Raw genomic sequence first — 16458 nt, 5'->3', positions numbered from 1 at the left:
TTTGTTGGGGAGGAGAAGGGGAAACGCACTGGGTTCTGCAGCTGGGCAGGCGTGGGGAGAGCTGGTGGCCAAGGGGACCCCGTTGCCCGGCCAGCTGTGATCCTCCAACCATCCAGGAATGATGTAAGAAACCTCCAGTTTGGGAGCAGCTCCCGCTTCATCTACAGGAGGGTTTTAACTTTACAGTGACCTTGGAGACAGTTAAACAAGTTTCGGGTGTTTTCCGGTGCTAAAGCAGAGGGACCTGGGAGCTGAAGATGCACAGGGAGGTCTGTGAGTTAATATTTTTTCCTGCCCTTATTCCACTTCCTTGCAGCCCGGCTGAAGCTAATCCAGAGCACAATCTGAGAGCGTTTGGCCACAGTTATTTCCGGTTTTATTTTGCTGCCTTTTTCCTGTTCTACTAAAAGACGAGCCAGAATTAATTTGCTCCTAATCTGGGAAAGCAGCCGGCGGGGCTGACCTCCTCCGCGTCCTTCCCCCTCCCGAGCCCAGCCGGGGTGCGGGGACCATCCCGCCGGGTGCTGGCAGCGAGTCGGGCTTTTGGCAAATCCTCCCTTGTCCTTCCTGCCGGGCTGCCGGCTTTGGCAAACCTGCCCCAGCCCGCTCCCTCGGCTGCCTACGCCCCGGCCAGGCTTCCAGCGTGGCTCAGCCATGTGGGCTGTGTTTGTACACAGATGAGTAACGCGGTCGCCCGGAGCCAGCGCCGGCGATAACGCAGCATCCGACCCAGCCCCGCTCCCGGGAGCAGCGCCGTAAGTACCGGCTGCTCTGCTTTTTGCTCCCTTTCTCAATCGTTTTTGCTGCTTTTCACGCTGCCCCGGGGAGGCCGAGGGTTTGCAGGGTGTGAGCTCGCCTGCCAGAAGACGAAGGTGGAAGGAGCTGCGTGTGCCAGGGGCCGGCGGCGCGGGGCTTTTCCCTGCCCTCCGACGGCACCAGCAGCTTGTGGCCGCGCTGGTCGTTCCTAGAATTTATGGAAATTTCACTCAGCTGCGCTTTAAGAGCGGGATGGGGCACCGAGAGGCGGCCGTGCCCCGAGGAGGATGGGTGAAAGCGCTAGGGCTGGCAAAGGGCTCAAACACGTGCCTGAGACGCGCTGACGATCGGAAAGCCTTAAGCTTATGTGTGTGCTCAGAGCTGCCTGCTCGTCTGCGATCCCCAGCAGATACCAGCAGCCACCCGCAGCAACAACAACCTCCTACAAAGCCTCTGTTGTTCTGCTGGAAAAGGTCTTGGCATGTCCTGCGCTGCTGACGCCGGTGCCGAGCACTCAGAGCAGCCCGGCCACTAGCTGTACCCTTCAACGAGTCTCTCTCCTTGCGCCGCCGTAAGAAAGTCGTGAAAGTTAATAATTAACAGCTAAAATTTTTTTTCTCTCAGTTGAAAGACACGGGCTGGGGTTTGGTGGGGAGAGCTTGTGCCGTGGGAGAGCTGCTGCAGCCACGCTCCACGCTCACTGCAGCCAAGTCCGGAGGGTGACGGGGTGATGGGGTGACGGGGTGATGGGGGATGTGTCAGGGCTCCTCTCGCCAGTGACAAAGCGCAGCCTTTGACAGGGAAAACGGGTGCCAGCCAGGAATCTTCCCCGGGTGAACTTGGCAAAAAAAAGGCTCCCGGGGCTGGACCTGCAGCCTGCGGTGCCTGACGTCCCCCCGGGGCTTGGTGTGTGGCCGTGGGGGATGAGGAGGAGGAGGAGGAGGAGGAGGAGGAGGAGGAGGAAGAAGTGTGTTTGCAGCCAGCTGGGTGACCCTGCAGAGTCTGTCAGCCGCTGTTCGCAGCGGCCGTGGTTGCGATGTGCCCCCATCCCTCAGTGCCGCTCCCCGGGTGGAAAAAATCAGCCAAAGAAGGAGGAAAACACGGGACCGCAGGGTGTGCCTGGGCTGCTGCTGCACCCCGCAGCTCCGGTGACTCATTTTGCTCTTAAAAAATACAAGTTCTTGGGTAAGCCCAGGCCCGGGGCTGCCCGGGTGCTGCTGCGGAGGCAGAGGGGTGCGAGGTGCGTGGGGGCCAGGGTCCCTGTGTCAGACACAGTTTTCCTGGGTGCAGAGAGCACCGGGATCGGGGCATCCGTACAACGGCTCTTTGCAAACCGGGGCTCCCGCACCCTGTTGGGAAGAGCCCGGGCGGCTTCCTCGGCTTCACTGGGATAGGGGAGATGGGTTGTGCCCCGTCGCGTCGTCACCCTCGTCTGTGTTTGTATCAGGCGTTTGGCGGGGGCAGGCGAGGGCAGTGCGTGGGGCCAGGCTGCCCTTGATTTCTGGAGCATGCAAACAAGCAACGGCAGCCCTCGCTCCCTGCCCTTACCCCCTGCCCTTGCTCCCTGCCCTCACCCCGTGCCCTCACCCCCTGCCTTCACTCCCTCTCCTCATACCCTGCCTTCACTCCCTCTCCTCATACCCTGCCTTCATTCCCTGTCCTCACTCCCTGCCCTCACCCCTGCCTTCACTCCCTGCCCTCTCTCCCTGCCCTCACCCCCTGCCCTCACTCCCTGCCCTGCAGCTGGGTCTGGAGGCTCTGGAGGCCACCGCAAGGTTCAGGTCCCTTTTCCACCATGGAGCAGTGTGGGAATACCGGGGGGATCCTGGGGGGATCCTGGGGGGCTGCAGGCTGAGTGTAGCTTTGGGGCAGCACACCTGTAGCACAACACCCAAGGAAAAGCTCCCGATTCAAGTCTAATCTTTAACTAAAGGCCTTTCCAATTTTATTTTATGTTGGGTTTATTGCTCTCTTGCCTCGTTAATTTTTTCCCTCCTGCTAACCACCTCCCAGCCACCTCCCTCTCTCCGGGCACTCCCCACGGTGTTTTGCCCGTGTCGGCACCGGAGCTGCTGGGCCATGCTGAGAGGTAGAGTGTGGGCGGGGAGGAGGAGCAGGGGCAGATGAAGGGCAATACCAGCAGCCAGGAAAGGGCCGCAGGGGAGTTTATTCGGGACTGGCAAGTCCTGGGCAAGGCGTGCTGACGGCTGAAGCTTGGTGTGTCCCAGTGGGACGTGGTGGGATGGCTGGAGCCACTCTCGGCCTCTCAGAAGGCTGAGCTCACAAGCCCAGCCTCGGGCTCCCTTCTCGCCCGGCTTCCCCTGGGCCAGGCGGTCCCTTGCAGGAGAGGATAATTTTATTTTTTTCACCTTTATTTCACAGACCGGAGGTGGAGGCGGAGCAGAGGAGAGGCGGCGCTGCCAAAGCCGTCGGCAGGTAAGAGATGGAGATGTTGGGGCTGCACCATGGCACTGGAATGTTCCACGGGGACACTGTATCCTCCCCGAGGGGACCTGCCTGCACCCTGCAGCCCCCCAGCCTGTGTCCGGGGCTTTCTGTGTGACCTTGAGGTGCTCCGGAGATATGGGTGCTGTTCCTGCATCCCCCTGGCTCTGTTGGGGTGACAACAGGGAGGTTCAGTCCCTCTGGGCGGTGGGGACAGGGACACGCTGTCCTTCTCACCTTGCCCCTTCGGGGTGTGGATGGGAGGGATGGATCCCAACATCCCCTGCAGCGACAGATGCCGTCTCCCCTCCCCATCCCATGGGAGCCCCCCCGGAAACGTTTGTCACATGTGGGTTTGGGACACTGTGCCACGTCCCCATGAATCCTTGTCTTCCCCAGGCCGCCTGTCCTGAGCATCACTTCGGCCATCACGGGACAGTCCCGTCCCCATCCCCTCACTTCCCCTGCGGGGTGTTAGATGCAGCCAGGCTGGGTGTGAGGCACCACCAGGGCTCGTCCCGAGCCAAAAACATCCCTCGGAGCCGGAGCCCCGACGCACGCGATGCTGAGCCTCAAGTTACCCCGGCTGCTCAGCATCAACCAAGTGCCCAAGGTCAGAGAGGAGTTTTTCTTCCCTACGCCTGAGGCTCAGTGGGGTTTGGGGAGGTGACAAGCGGGAGCAGCATGCTGGGATGACTATCCCCCCTCCGGGGCAGTGCTCAGTCCCACGGGGCAGGGGGGGCACAGCTCTGTCCTCACAGCAGGGTCCTGGGTCCTGAATCATGGGCAACCTTCCTTCCTTCTCCTCCGACTTGTCCTTCCTCCTCCTCTGCCTGCCCCCAGTGCCAGTCCTTGCCTTGCAGGGGTACCAGGAGCAGGGGATCCTCTTCGGGTATCGCCCCCCCCGGAGCTCGGCAGCAGATTGTCTCCTCAGCGTCTTCCAAATGACGAACGAGACCCTAAATATCTGGACGCATTTTGTGCCTGCCTGGTAGGTACCATGCCCTTGTGCCTTCAGTGTCCATGGGAGGAGGCAGTGGGTCGCTGTGGTGGGAGAAGAGAAGAGGGCACGGGGGGTGGGAGGGGTGGGAGAAGAGGGCACCCCAGGGTGCGACGCTCACCCTCCTCCTCCTCGCAGGTACTTTGTGTGGACCCTGGTGGGGCAGCTGCAGGGGCCGGGGGGCCGGGAGGACCCTCATGCCTGGCCCCTCCTTGCCTACCTGCTGACCTGCTGCATCTACCCCCTCGCCTCCAGCTGCGCCCACACCTTCAGCACCATGTCCACCCACGCCCGGCACATCTGCTACTTCTTCGACTACGCGGCTCTCAGCATGTACAGCTTGGGTAAGGGCGGGCACCTCTGCGGAGGTTTCATTGGGATGCCAGTCCCCAGTGCTCCCCTGGGGGCACAGGGAGGTATCAGGGATGGGGCTGAGCCCCTGGTGCTCAGACGGGACAAGCAACGACATCCTGGAGTCGCTCCACTCCTCCTCTTCCTCCTCCCTGCAGCCCGGTGCTCGGGAGGGGCTGTGAAGCATCTCTGACACTGCCACAAATAATAATTTGGGGCTGGGTTTCGTATGGGGCAGCCCTGGGATGGAGGCCTGGCTGCATGACACACTTTGGGATTTGTAGTAAATAGAATAAGTTAAAAAACAAAGCACATTAAGGAGAAATGCTGTCAGTGAAACTGGTGGTGCCTCGCTGCGGGGGAAACAGGAGCAGCCGAGGTCTTTGCACGTCACCAGCTCCTCACGGAAGGGTGTCTGCAGAAGCTGGCAATTGGGGTGTCTGCCTTCTGCTCCCCTGAGCTACTCGGCTGCTCCTTCACCTCAACTCACAGCTCCTCTCCCAAGAGCGCTCGAGCGCCGATTCATGGCTGCGCCCAGGAGGAAGAGGAGGCTCCCGGCGGGGCCTGGCGCCAACTGGGCACCTCCTGTGCTTGCAGGGTCGGCGCTGGCGTACTCGGCATACGTCTTCCCTGCGGAATGGCTCAACAGCCCCTTCCACCGCTGTTATGTCCCCGTCGCCGTGCTGAACACTGTCGTTAGCACCAGTCTGTCCTGCTATTCCAGGTAAGCTGCTGCTTTATCTGCCGTGGCTGCTACAGCAGAATCATTAATTAGTTTTATGAATGAAGCTTTTCAATTACAGGCCGTACCGTAACAGTATGAGCCTTAAGCTCAGGAAGGGGAAGAAAAGGACTTTTGGTTTAGGAAACATGTTGCATGTGGGCGCTAGGAGAGTCTGATGATCAAAAATGCAAAACAATTGTAGTGTTAATTTGTGAAAGTTGAAGAGGTGATTTTGTACAGCGCGTGCCTGGCAGGAAGATATCTACCTCCAGCACCTCGCCTGGCCTGTTGTTTTTCTAACATAACCTGAAAAAAAGGAGGGGGGCTCCAGGGCCCCTAACATTTAAGCATGTTTAAACGTGAGCATGGTCCTGCCAAAAGCACGTGCTGCGTGTGTGCATGTGTGTATTTGTGTGTGTGTGTGTTTACGTGTGTGTTTACGTGTGTGTTCCTACGTGTGCATTTCTACGTGCGTACAACAGATTTGCGGAGGAGGAAGCTCAGCATCCTCACAGCTGGTTGCATAATTTTTAAAGCATGGGCAGCATTGCGTGCACAGTATTTTGTTCCTGAGCGGCATTAGACGATTTGTTTGGAATAACTCAAAATGTCTAAACTGCTCGGCTGATTTCCAGCACTCCACACCACACTAGATCTTCAGCTGGACTGGTTTGGATTTAATTCATGGTAGATACCTCCCCGAAGGCTGCATTTGTAAAGCACTCGTGTCTCGCTGTGAGGACAAGCAGTTTGCTTTGCGAAACGTACAATTCCCGTGTCCTCAAGCAGCGTGAAGAATCATTTGGCGTTACTCCTTCCTTCTGTTTTAGGGTGTCTTTGTATTTTGGGGTGTCTTTGGCTTGTCACAGCATCACATAACCCCGGGGGGCCTTTCCCTGCCTAGGACCCGCCCTGGCACAGGGCTGTGTGTCCGTGCTGCTGCCTCGGCAGAGAGGAAAATGCTCCCACGCCCTGGCAGGATGAAATCAGGGTGCCCGGCTGTAAGAGAGGGGCTGCTGCAGAGTAGGATGCAGCTCAGTGTCTCCCGAGAGGGAGAGCACTAAGCGCTTGATATTCCTTACAGATCCTGCAAATTTGCCTTATTTAAGTGTGTGTTGAGTATGGGAGGATTTACTAACCTTTTGGTGTGTGGGTTACACACTGGAGTAACTCCCTGGGGTGGAAGATCTGTCCTTGGTATCACTGAGCAGTGCTGCAAACTCAAGGATCTCTCTCGGTGGATGATGCCAGTTGGGACTTGGTGTTTTTTCCTTATATTCTTCATTTCTTTCTCTTTCTTTTTGTCTCTTTCCCCCCTCTTATTTTGTCTTGTGCGTCTCTTTATTGTCTCATTAGATGGGCTTAGCAAATGAAGTTCACTGACCATGTGCTAATCTTAGTACTTACCACTTGAAGATAACACTTAAGAAATATCAGCAACTTGAGATCAGTTCCAGCTTAATTCGGATTGTTTAAAAAAATTCTTGATCTGAAAATTTAATTGTCAGCCTATCTCTACTACAAAACTGTAAGTACAGTTATGTGAAAAACATGCAACTATTGCTATGGGATAGAATAGCAATTCCTGTTGTCTCAGTAATTTCCATTAGAGAAGTAGGAAATCCATCGAATGTAGGCTTAAAAATAAAAAAAAAATCAACAAAACATCCCTGGCTGAGCAGGAGTCCTGAATACACCACACCAGTGTGGGCCAGCAGTGCTGCTGGTTTCCCCCACGGTGGTGAGAGGAGCCCCCGCGTGTGCTGGCTCACGGCTGGGACTTGCAGTAGCCACAGGGCCAGTGCCCTGGCATGCCGGGCTGCCAGCATCCCTGCGGTGGCTGCTGCTCTCGCCCCGTACCCCTCCGCACGCCTCAGGTGTGGCAGCATTTCCGCTGCGTGGGGAAACTGGTTTTGCACCTGCCTCGGCCATGGTGCTTCCCTGGCTTGTGGAAGTGGCTTGTGCCGGGCAGGTTGGGGATGGGGGAGGTCGCCCCGAGGCCCCCAGTGCCTGGGCCACCCCCATTTCCTACCACAGGGTGCTGCTCACTGATGGCATTTGCCTCAGCGTCACCCTCGGCTGAGTCACAGCAGCCAAAAGGTCCCTCCGAGGCGGGAGGGTTGAACGGGAACGGAGCTGAAACCCAGTTGTGCAAGGGGAGGTGATGCTACCGAGCTTGGAAGGGAGCTGCCCGGGCACTCCCGCTCCTGCCTGGCTCACCGAGGGCTCGGCACTGGCACCGCGCCCTGGGCAGGGCTGCCTCGAGGAGCTGGGAGGGCCCGCGGCTGCCGGTGGCCCTGGGTGCACATGGCACTGCCAGGGACTGAGGTGACTCGGGGAGAGAGGGCCGAGCAGCATGCCGGCCATTTCGGAGAGGTTCAGAGGAGGGAAGAGCTCCTGAGCCTGGCTGAGCTGCTGCACCGGGGCCCAACATAGCGGCTCAGCCTCCGGCAGCCACCCTGTGAAGGTCAGCGGGAGTATGGGTTGATGCAGAGGAGGATGCAGCGACGTGACGAAGGCAGCGACTTGCAGCGGGGTGTCTGAAGAAAGGGCTTTTGCTAAGCTGCTGCACCAAATTTCATCAACTTCTCAGGAAAATTTCCCAATCCTAGACGGCTGGTTGATGAGTCAACAGTAAGAATTTTTGTTTGGTTGTTTTTTGCATCCTGTGCCCTAGGAACATGGAATTGCCAAACAGGGAAACACTTGCAGACGGACTGAAATAGGTGTGTTTATCCTTTATGTGACGCTAAAAAACCCTTGCACCCTGAAATGGAGAGCGTCCAACTGCATTCCTTCCCCAGCACAGGATGAGCAGCTGCACAAAAGGTTTTTTCATGCTGGAGGATCTGGCATCTCCCTGCAGACATACCCATGAAAGCAGAAAAACCTGTACGGGCTTTTCAGGATGAGAACAGAGTACACTTGAGCTCTGCTACCTCTCACGCTGTCCTCTGTGACTAGGATGCTGTCCCTAAGTTACCAGGCGCCCAGGCTGTGATACAGGGGCTCTATTTTGGCAGCAGATCTGCTCAGGTTGGATTGGTATGTGGCTGAAGGAGTGGGAAGATGTGGGGTGAGGGTGAGCACAGCACCCAGCAGCAGTGGGTGAGCAGGAACAGGAGCACAGCCCTAGGTGGGGGACACCACGGTAGGAAAATACAGCAGCAATCATGCAGAAATTCAGGAGAAAACAGAGCAGGAGGCATCTTCAGCATCGTTGTGATGTCTTTGGAGCAAGCCACAAGCCATGGTGGCAGGCCAAACTGAGGGGGAGCAAGATGAAAGCCCTTGTGCAGTTAGTGGCTCATGAGCAGGTGTTGAATTGTCAGAGTTTCAACCCATATTTTGGGTCGTATTGATAGAGCCCTTCTGCTTTGCAGGCAGGTCTGCTGTAATTCTGCTTAAATTAGTCTCCCTGTTTCCACATTGGGCTAAAACCCTACAAAAGTTGGTCTTTCCCAGCAGGGAGGGATCGGAGGGAGAGGTCTTCTGTTCCTGGTCTGGAGCTCCCACGGCTGTGGCGGGAGGCAGGGTGATGGACTCACGGCTGGAGCCCTCCCTGTGGTAGGGAGCATCCTGACGCCCACCCTGCTGCCCCCCCACCTGCCCCCATGGCCGGAGGGGCAGGGCTTGGTGTGGGGTGAGCATTGACCGTGCCAGTCTCTGCAGGCAGGGTGCTGCTGGGTGTCTCTGAGGCTCCCCCGTGCTCTCCGTCTCCAGGGTTCGTTTGAGTTGTGCTCCCCATGTGGCAGGAGAAGGCGTGGGGCTCAGCAGAGGGCTCAGGACCCAGCTCCGGGTTTTCAAAAGGTTTTTTTGGGGGGACCTGGGTGGTCAATTATTCTGTGATTTCAGCTATGAAGTATGTCCTACATTTCAGCAGCGTGATTTCCTGGGGAACAAACTGCAGAATATTATTCCCTGTCTAGACATACACTTTTCTCCTCATACATGGTATGATTATCACCAGCAGGCTGCTTCTTCCATTATAACGGTGATGTTGTTAAAAAGTAACTTGTTTAATTAATTTAGTTTGTGATTTCAGTAACTCTCTCCACGCATTCTCTGAAATGACAATCGCAAAGTCTCGGCAGGATGTAAAAAAGAAGGATGCTGGGCCATTTCATGCATTTCAGACATAAGCTGCAATACAGCTTAATTAACAAACAGTGTCAAGCACAGCCTGAATGCCGCGCTACCTACAAAGCCTTCCAAGCCAAGGCAGATGTGTTCTCCCTGATTGCTGTGCTCAGAAAGCTTGGATTCAAAACCAAGAGTGAAAACTCAGTTAAAAACAATTGCAGGGGCAGCAGCTGTTTAAAAAGCAGCTCTGTTCCTAGCTGCTGACAGGTAATGGCTAATAAGCAATGGTAAAAAAGCAAAATCAGCCACGCAAGGACACTGTAAAAAAGATTGTTTTCAGAGCTGCAGAAATGCACCTGTGAGAGCCCGAGCGTAGAATCACAGAATCATCTGGGTTGGAAAAGCCCTTGAAGATCATCCAGTCCAACCATTAACCTCACACTGACCGTTCTCAACTCCACCAGATCCCTCAGCGCTGGGTCAACACGACTCATAAACCCCTCCAGGGATGGGGACTCCCCCCCTGCCCTGGGCAGCCCATTCCAACGCCCAACAACCCCTTCTGGAAAGAAATACTTCCTGAGAGCCAGTCTGACCCTGCCCTGGCGCAGCTTGAGGCCATTCCCTCTTGTCCTGTCGCTTGTTCCTTGGTTCAAGAGACTCATCCCCCCCTCTCTGCACCCTCCTTTCAGGGAGTTGTAGAGGGCGATGAGGTCTCCCCTCAGCCTCCTCTTCTCCAGACTAAACCCCCCCAGTTCCCTCAGCCGCTCCCCATCACACCTGTGCTCCAGACCCTGCACCAGCTCCGTTGCCCTTCTCTGGACATGCTCGAGTCATTCAATGGCCTTTTTGGAGTGAGGGGCCCAAAACTGAACCCAGTCATCAAGGTGCGGCCTCACCAGTGCTGAGTACAGGGGTAAGATCCCTTCGCTGTCCCTGCTGGCCACGCTATTGCTGATACAAGAGAAGAAGAGGGGAGGGTGGCCCCTAAATCCTTCCTTGCCCAGCTCAGGGTTCAGCCAGGGAAGTGCAGCCACGGGAGCTGAGGGTGGTCACAAATTTCAAACTCTCAGCAGGGAAAACCCGCACCTGCTCTGGCTGAATTCGGAGTTGTCCGTGGGAGGCTGTAGGTGCAGCCAAAACACTGTAATTCACAGCCCCCAGCAAACTACTCCAGCGCTGACATTGGCCTCATGGGCCGTGCTGGGCCATGGGAAATATCTTCTGTGTTTTCTTCTAGGTTTCTGGAGGCAGAGCGGCCCCGGTTCAGCAAGGCTTCCCGCACCCTGGCCTTCGTGTACCCGTACCTCTTCGACAGCATCCCTCTCTTCTACAGGGTACGCACAGCCTGTCTTCACGGCACCAAGACATTTGCTTGCTGCAGGGTTGGAAATATCAGCTGCTTCATCTTAGTCTGAAAATATTTGGAAAAATATGCCGCTTTTTTTTTTTGTTTCAAGGAAAACAAACTCCGGCAGGAAAAGATGTGGTTATTTTTTCCTGCACCTATTGATAGGCAGATTCCTTCCACTTCAAAGCGCCACGCTCAAACTTTGCCCATGCTGGAAAGTTACTGCTTTTGAAAGCTGCAAGTTTTCCAGTTCCTAAACTGGAGCAGGGTGGGAATTTTGCTGCAGTGAGGTGTAAGGACAGGAGGTGCAGGACTGGGATTTGCACAAAATGGAGGCGACAGCCCTGGGTCCTGCAGCGCCGGTGTCAGGTGATGGGCAGGCAGAGACGCTGGGGGCTCAGGGAACAGATTTGCCTCCTTTAGAAACATGTTGTTCCCCTCTTTCCTTCCCTGTGCGGACACGTCTCTGCTGCTGCAGTTCTACCTGTGCGCGGCGGAGAGCTGCACGGAGGCTGCCATCCTGCTCCACTACAAGCACACCGCCTTTGCCTTCCTCACTTGCTTCATCTTCGCGAGCCATCTGCCAGAGAGACTTGCGCCAGGACACTTTGATTATATTGGTAAGTGCCAAAAGGGTGAGCTGGCATTGTTTTCTCATTATTTTCAGGAAGAAAGCACGTTAATGCATGGGTGAGTCCCAGGGGTTATAATATATTCCCTGCTGGAAATTGGAAATGTAGTTTTACGTTTGAGATACAGCAGTCCTGCCTAGGTGAAGTGGGAACAGCTCCGGAAGCATGCTGTTTCCAAAATGTTTCACAGAGGGTTTTGTGACCACAGAGCACTCATTTCTCATGGAAAAAACCTCACCTGTAGCACAGCGGTGCTTCACAGCGCCATGTCACAGCAGCCACCAAGGAGACTGGATTGACAGTCACAGAATCACAGAATCATCTGGGTTGAAAAAGCCCTTGAAGATCATCCAGTCCAACCATGACCCTCACACTGACCGTTCCCAACTCCACCAGATCCCTCAGCGCTGGGTCAACCCGACTCATAAACCCCTCCAGGGATGGGGACTCCACCCCTGCCCTGGGCAGCCCATTCCAATGCCCAACAACCCCTTCTGGAAAGAAATGCTTCCTAATATCTAGTCTAACCCTGCCCTGGCGCAAGCATCGGGGTTTCCCCTGCTCTCCCCAGCACGCTGTGCATGAGCACAGTGCTCCTCAGCACCTCGCATGTGCCAGGACCGCAGCAGCGGGGAATTCGCTTCCATTACAGCCAGCTGTTTTGGAAAGGAAGATCTCTGCGCTCTGGTGGCACAGCAATAAAAGCCACAGAAATTAGTAGAATAAATATTTAAAAATGTGATTGCCCGGAGGCAATGGATGCTATGCAGAAGGTCTGCTGAGCCTTTTGGCTTTGTTGCAGGGCACAGCCACCAAGTTTTCCACGTCTGCGGGATCATCGGCACGCACTTCCAGATGGAGGCCATCACGATGGATATGGCCGAGCGCCATGACCAGCTCCTGCCCCCCTCGCTGCTTCCCTCCTCCCTCCAGACCCTCGGGGCGATGGGCATCGGCATGGCCGTGAGCCTGGCTGTCATCGGGCTCTGCTCCGTGTCCCTGCGCTTCATGCCAGAGCCTCCGCAGAGAGAAAAACCCCACGGGTATTAGGCTTCGGGTCTAGATAGTGTTTATGCTGCTCCACGGGAGAGACCCGAAACGGTATGGTATGGTATGGTATGGTATGGTATGGTATGGTATGGTATGGTATGGTATGGTATGGTATGGTATGGTATGGTATGGTATGGTATGGTATGGTATGGTATGGATGAGGAGGAGTTTATTTTCCTACGCTCTCTGAGAAAATTCAACATTTTCTCAAGAGCAAAACGTATTGCACTGGTTTTTGTACATATAGCTTTAAAGCTGGGAACAGATTATGAAACGCTTTTAATCAAGTTGCTAGTTCATCACGAGAAATATTTAAAATAATCTTAACTTTTTTCTGTAAAAGGGAGATAAGTGCTAATACTTTCCAAAGCAATAGGCATTCATCAGCTTTGCCTTAGGGAGGAATCGGGGAGGCAAGTGAACGTGGATAACACTGGTCATCTGGTGACACAGATGTCCTTGTCATCAGTTTAGACCGATAGCCAAGATGGCTTGGCGAAGGCACGAGCAAGGGTTCCCCCAGAGGCTCCCTAACTAAGGTTTTCACCTTGAAAAGTGGCATTATTTTGGAGATTAAAACCTCAATTATCCGTGTTACACAGCCTTACGCTAAACCCAAGTGCCTGACAGATCTGGGATTGAGAGAGACTAGTTTGCCTACATTTTAAATTCAGGTATTTTTAATCATTACCCAGAAAGAGTTATTCTAGAAGAACTCTCCATGGGATGTTCCTCCAGAATAGCTTTTTTTTTTTTTTTTTGTCCAATTCCAGTGCCTAGGTAAGTCCTGGGGATTGAGTTTGCAGGGGAGAGCTGAGCTCCCTCCCGCGCAGGCGATGCAATGGCCCAGTGGCTGACGCAGCCCCAGGCCCAGAGCACGGGGGGCACCGTCCCTCCCTCCTTGCACCTGTCACCTCCGTCCCGTGCTCGCAGCCGGGCCCCTTCTCTGACCTCATTTGTGGCATCAAACATGACCACAGGAAGAAATACCTGCACCCGCGAGGTGATGACATGGACTTCCTTAGGAGCACTGTTTTGTGCTGTTTAACATGGGTGTGAAGCCGTGCTGCTCAAAAAAGGTGTTTGTCACCTTGTTAAGGGCAATGGCTGAGAAATTTGTGAGATATCCTCTCATGAAGCATCCTCTCCTGGGTGTTTCTGGAGGCAGGATACTGGGCTAGACAGCCCCTTGGTCTGACGGTGTGACTGATGGTAGAGCCATCGCCTCTGAACTCTCTAGTTTCTGGTCCCACATGCATAGAAGAATGTTTTTCTTTTCCTGAGCGGATAGGATGAGGGTGTCTGGGGAGAATAAAACATCAGCTGAGCAATAAGTGGGAGTCTGTACAGCGTAGGGACGTGAGTGCTGTCGGATGAAAGGCAGGATTTAGAGCAGCTGAGCTGATCACGCACGGGGGGATCCAAACGTGTAATTTGAACGCATTTCCAGAGTTAGACCTCTGCTCACCCAGCAACAGCCCTGTGATCTGGCTCTTGCTCCTTGCTCTCCTTTGCTGCCACATCTGGATTTTACAGGCAGAAGTGGAGAGTGCTGGGGAGAGGTCCAGGGCAAGGGGGAGGCAGCCCACGGGGAGAGAGCTCTGCTGGTGGCTCCAGCAACGGAGGTTGTCACGTTGGATTTATCTCACGCCGCGCAGGAGGTGCAGGAACACGCGATGCAAAGATTACTGCTAGGGAATATTATCAAGCTTCTTGATAATCATACGGGTGTATAATTTGTTTTGTGTATAATTGCCTCTATCAAGGTATAATTGATGCACTTTTGAGTGACAATACAACGGCTCATTAAATATATTATGGGACAAATAAATCTTTTGAAAAATAGCTTTCTTTTGAAAGCTGACCAAGATTTATATTAATATTTATAAGCACTGGAACAGAATTGTTTATTCAACAGTTTTATTTCATTAAAAGAGAAAACTAATATAACTATCGCTCTGATATATGCTAACCTGATTTGTATAGTTTCATAAAAATACCGCCTGTGAAAATTAATCACTTCAGAGATAATTGCTAATAATTGCAAAGCTTATTTACCTTCTGTACTCGGGTGACCGGAAAGGAATCTGGCTCTGCGTGCAAGACATGATTGAAGAGTCTGTAAAATTTACGTGAGTCATACGTTTTTTCTTGGTTGTTTAACTTTTGAATTTGGGAAGTCCTCTTATCCTCTTTAGGTGAAATTATTTTTAGGAAAACTACATTAAAAATATAACAGTAGTAGTATTACACACTATAACAATAAAAAAGTATGGTAGTATGATACACTACCATAATCCCTCTGGATCCTGCAACGCCTTGGCATGGACCCTTTCTCTGGCACATACTTTATACACTAAACAAGTGAATGTTTGATCTTGAAGCAGCCCAGGTCAGCTAGATTTCTTCTTCAGCTGGAGATAGGCCTCCAGAAATCTATTCAACGTACTAAATTTTATTCACATAAAGAAATAAAAAATCTGTGTCAAACTGTTACGAGTAAATAATACCGGATATTTATTTGTTGGAACATGTTTTGTTGTGTGTCTCTGCCCAACCCAAAGCAAATCCCAAACAAAACTACTACCTTTATGACCAAATCCCAGAGAACATCCGTCATCTGCCCTTCAGCCGAGCAGAGTTTACTGTGCTGATGAGCTACGCAGATACAGCAGAGTTTTAGGTCTGCTGAGTTCCTTTGGGTTAAGGTAAAAGGTGGAGCTGAATATTCCTGAATAACTTAATTCAAAAGATGCGCGTCTTTTTTCCAGAGTATAACGCACACGGTGGATTTAAATGAGCTGGAATGAGGGTATAAATGTGATTGTAGCAGGAGCTAGGAGTGTCTTCTGGAACACCCCCCCGGGCGAGGCGGGCGTTGTCGTTGGACTTGCTGCACCTTCAGTCTTGGGAAAGGTTCTGCTGTGCGAATTGTTATCTTGCTTGTTAAACCCCCTTTCCTCCTGTGATGAGAGTGAATTGTGCTCTCATCCATCCTGCGTGTATCGTTTTCCAGGCAGGTATCTGTATGCTGGGTTTAATTTATTAAGTCCTAAGCGGTCTGGGATCCACGAGAAGCAAGACGCTGCCGTGGCAGTCAGCAGATGCGTGAGCAGAGGTTTTTTGCTGTGGGAAGTGCAGCTTCAGGCACTTTTATCCGTTAGTTCTCAGGGTTCTGGGAATTCCATTTGGTTTTGAGGGTGGCAGCCCCATCTTATCAGTTTTAGGGTGCAGGGCAAGGACAGTCATGGTGTGACGGTGGGACTGCGTGTGGGGCTCTGGTTCTGCTCCGGGAGTTCAATTTTGACTGGTGGTATTCTCAAGATCATTAAGAAATGTGCATGTTTCAATGTGTTTTAAAACACTGTTTAAGAAGTGAAGGTTGGACCAGGAGACTGACATCTGCTGATAGCAGTCACAGTGAAAAATAAAAGACAGCTTGTTGGGATTTCTTTGGATTTTCTTTTTTTTCCTTAAGTGGGTAAGCTTACTTGATTTAGTTAACTTGCACTAAAACTGAGAAGTCTGTGGTGTAAGAGAGATTGAGTTCAAGCCACTGGAGGCCTTTAGAGCTGCTGCCCAGGGTTAAAACTCAAGTTACTTCATCCTTTACCCCAGTCTCCCCATTCGAAATAGAAGTGCGTTTCTTCATCAGGAAGTTAGGTCTTTCAGTGGCCTTGTTTGGCCAGGTTTTTTATGTGTGTCTTAACTTCACATTTTAAGCTTTGTTTTCCACCGTGAAGCATTTCCTACGGGCTAGGAATTAACTGATTTACCTCCAGACAGGTAGTGGCTTAGCCACAGGGAGGGCCTGGCACAGGGAATTTGCTGGATTACACTCCTCTTCCTAAACCCCAACTTTTATTTACACTAAGCAGATAAAACAGGCAATTACAAGACAAGACACAGGCCAGGCAGCCTGCCAGGGAGAGGCTCCCATGGCTTGGCCTGAAGCCCGGGCGACATCTTGTCTCCGTCCCCACTCAAGCTGGTGGCCCAGCCGCCCCGGGGTGTGAAGGCGGGGTGTGGCGGGGCAGTTTCCTGCTCCCCTCTGGGGCTCCCAGAG

General features: G+C 53.3%; 1 protein-coding gene across 5 annotated transcripts; it reads left to right on the top strand.

Moving 5' to 3' along the window:
- Positions 1–421: 421 nt before the first annotated feature.
- On the top strand, positions 422–15840 carry PAQR5 (progestin and adipoQ receptor family member 5). 5 transcript variants are annotated; one of them, XM_074880498.1, is made up of 9 exons: positions 422–755; positions 3139–3192; positions 3601–3814; positions 4065–4192; positions 4340–4545; positions 5150–5276; positions 10600–10696; positions 11189–11330; positions 12145–15840. In XM_074880498.1, exons 3-9 carry the CDS (start codon positions 3764–3766, stop codon positions 12390–12392), a joined length of 999 nt encoding a protein of 332 aa, XP_074736599.1. In that variant the 5' UTR covers positions 422–755; positions 3139–3192; positions 3601–3763; the 3' UTR covers positions 12393–15840. The 5 variants fall into 5 exon arrangements, with proteins under 5 accessions (XP_074736599.1, XP_074736604.1, XP_074736603.1 ...); XM_074880503.1 differs by lacking the exon at positions 422–755 and adding an exon at positions 1308–1327; XM_074880502.1 differs by lacking the exon at positions 422–755 and adding an exon at positions 1448–1466.
- The last annotated feature ends 618 nt before the right edge of the window (positions 15841–16458 follow it).

The sequence above is a fragment of the Strix uralensis genome, chromosome 11, assembly GCF_047716275.1.
Source record: "Strix uralensis isolate ZFMK-TIS-50842 chromosome 11, bStrUra1, whole genome shotgun sequence".
NCBI classification, from domain to species: domain Eukaryota; kingdom Metazoa; phylum Chordata; class Aves; order Strigiformes; family Strigidae; genus Strix; species Strix uralensis.
The sequence above is the reverse complement of the archived record's forward strand: the minus strand, read 5'-3'. Positions and strand labels throughout refer to the sequence as shown.

Coding starts and splice junctions, on each gene's coding strand:
- PAQR5 (XM_074880498.1), top strand. CDS start 3,764: ATGCTGAGCCTCAAGTTACCCCGGCTGCTCAGCATCAACCAAGTGCCC. Junction 10,697..11,188: donor GCATCCCTCTCTTCTACAGG/GTACGCACAGCC, acceptor CTGCTGCTGCAG/TTCTACCTGTGCGCGGCGGA. Junction 11,331..12,144: donor AGGACACTTTGATTATATTG/GTAAGTGCCAAA, acceptor GCTTTGTTGCAG/GGCACAGCCACCAAGTTTTC.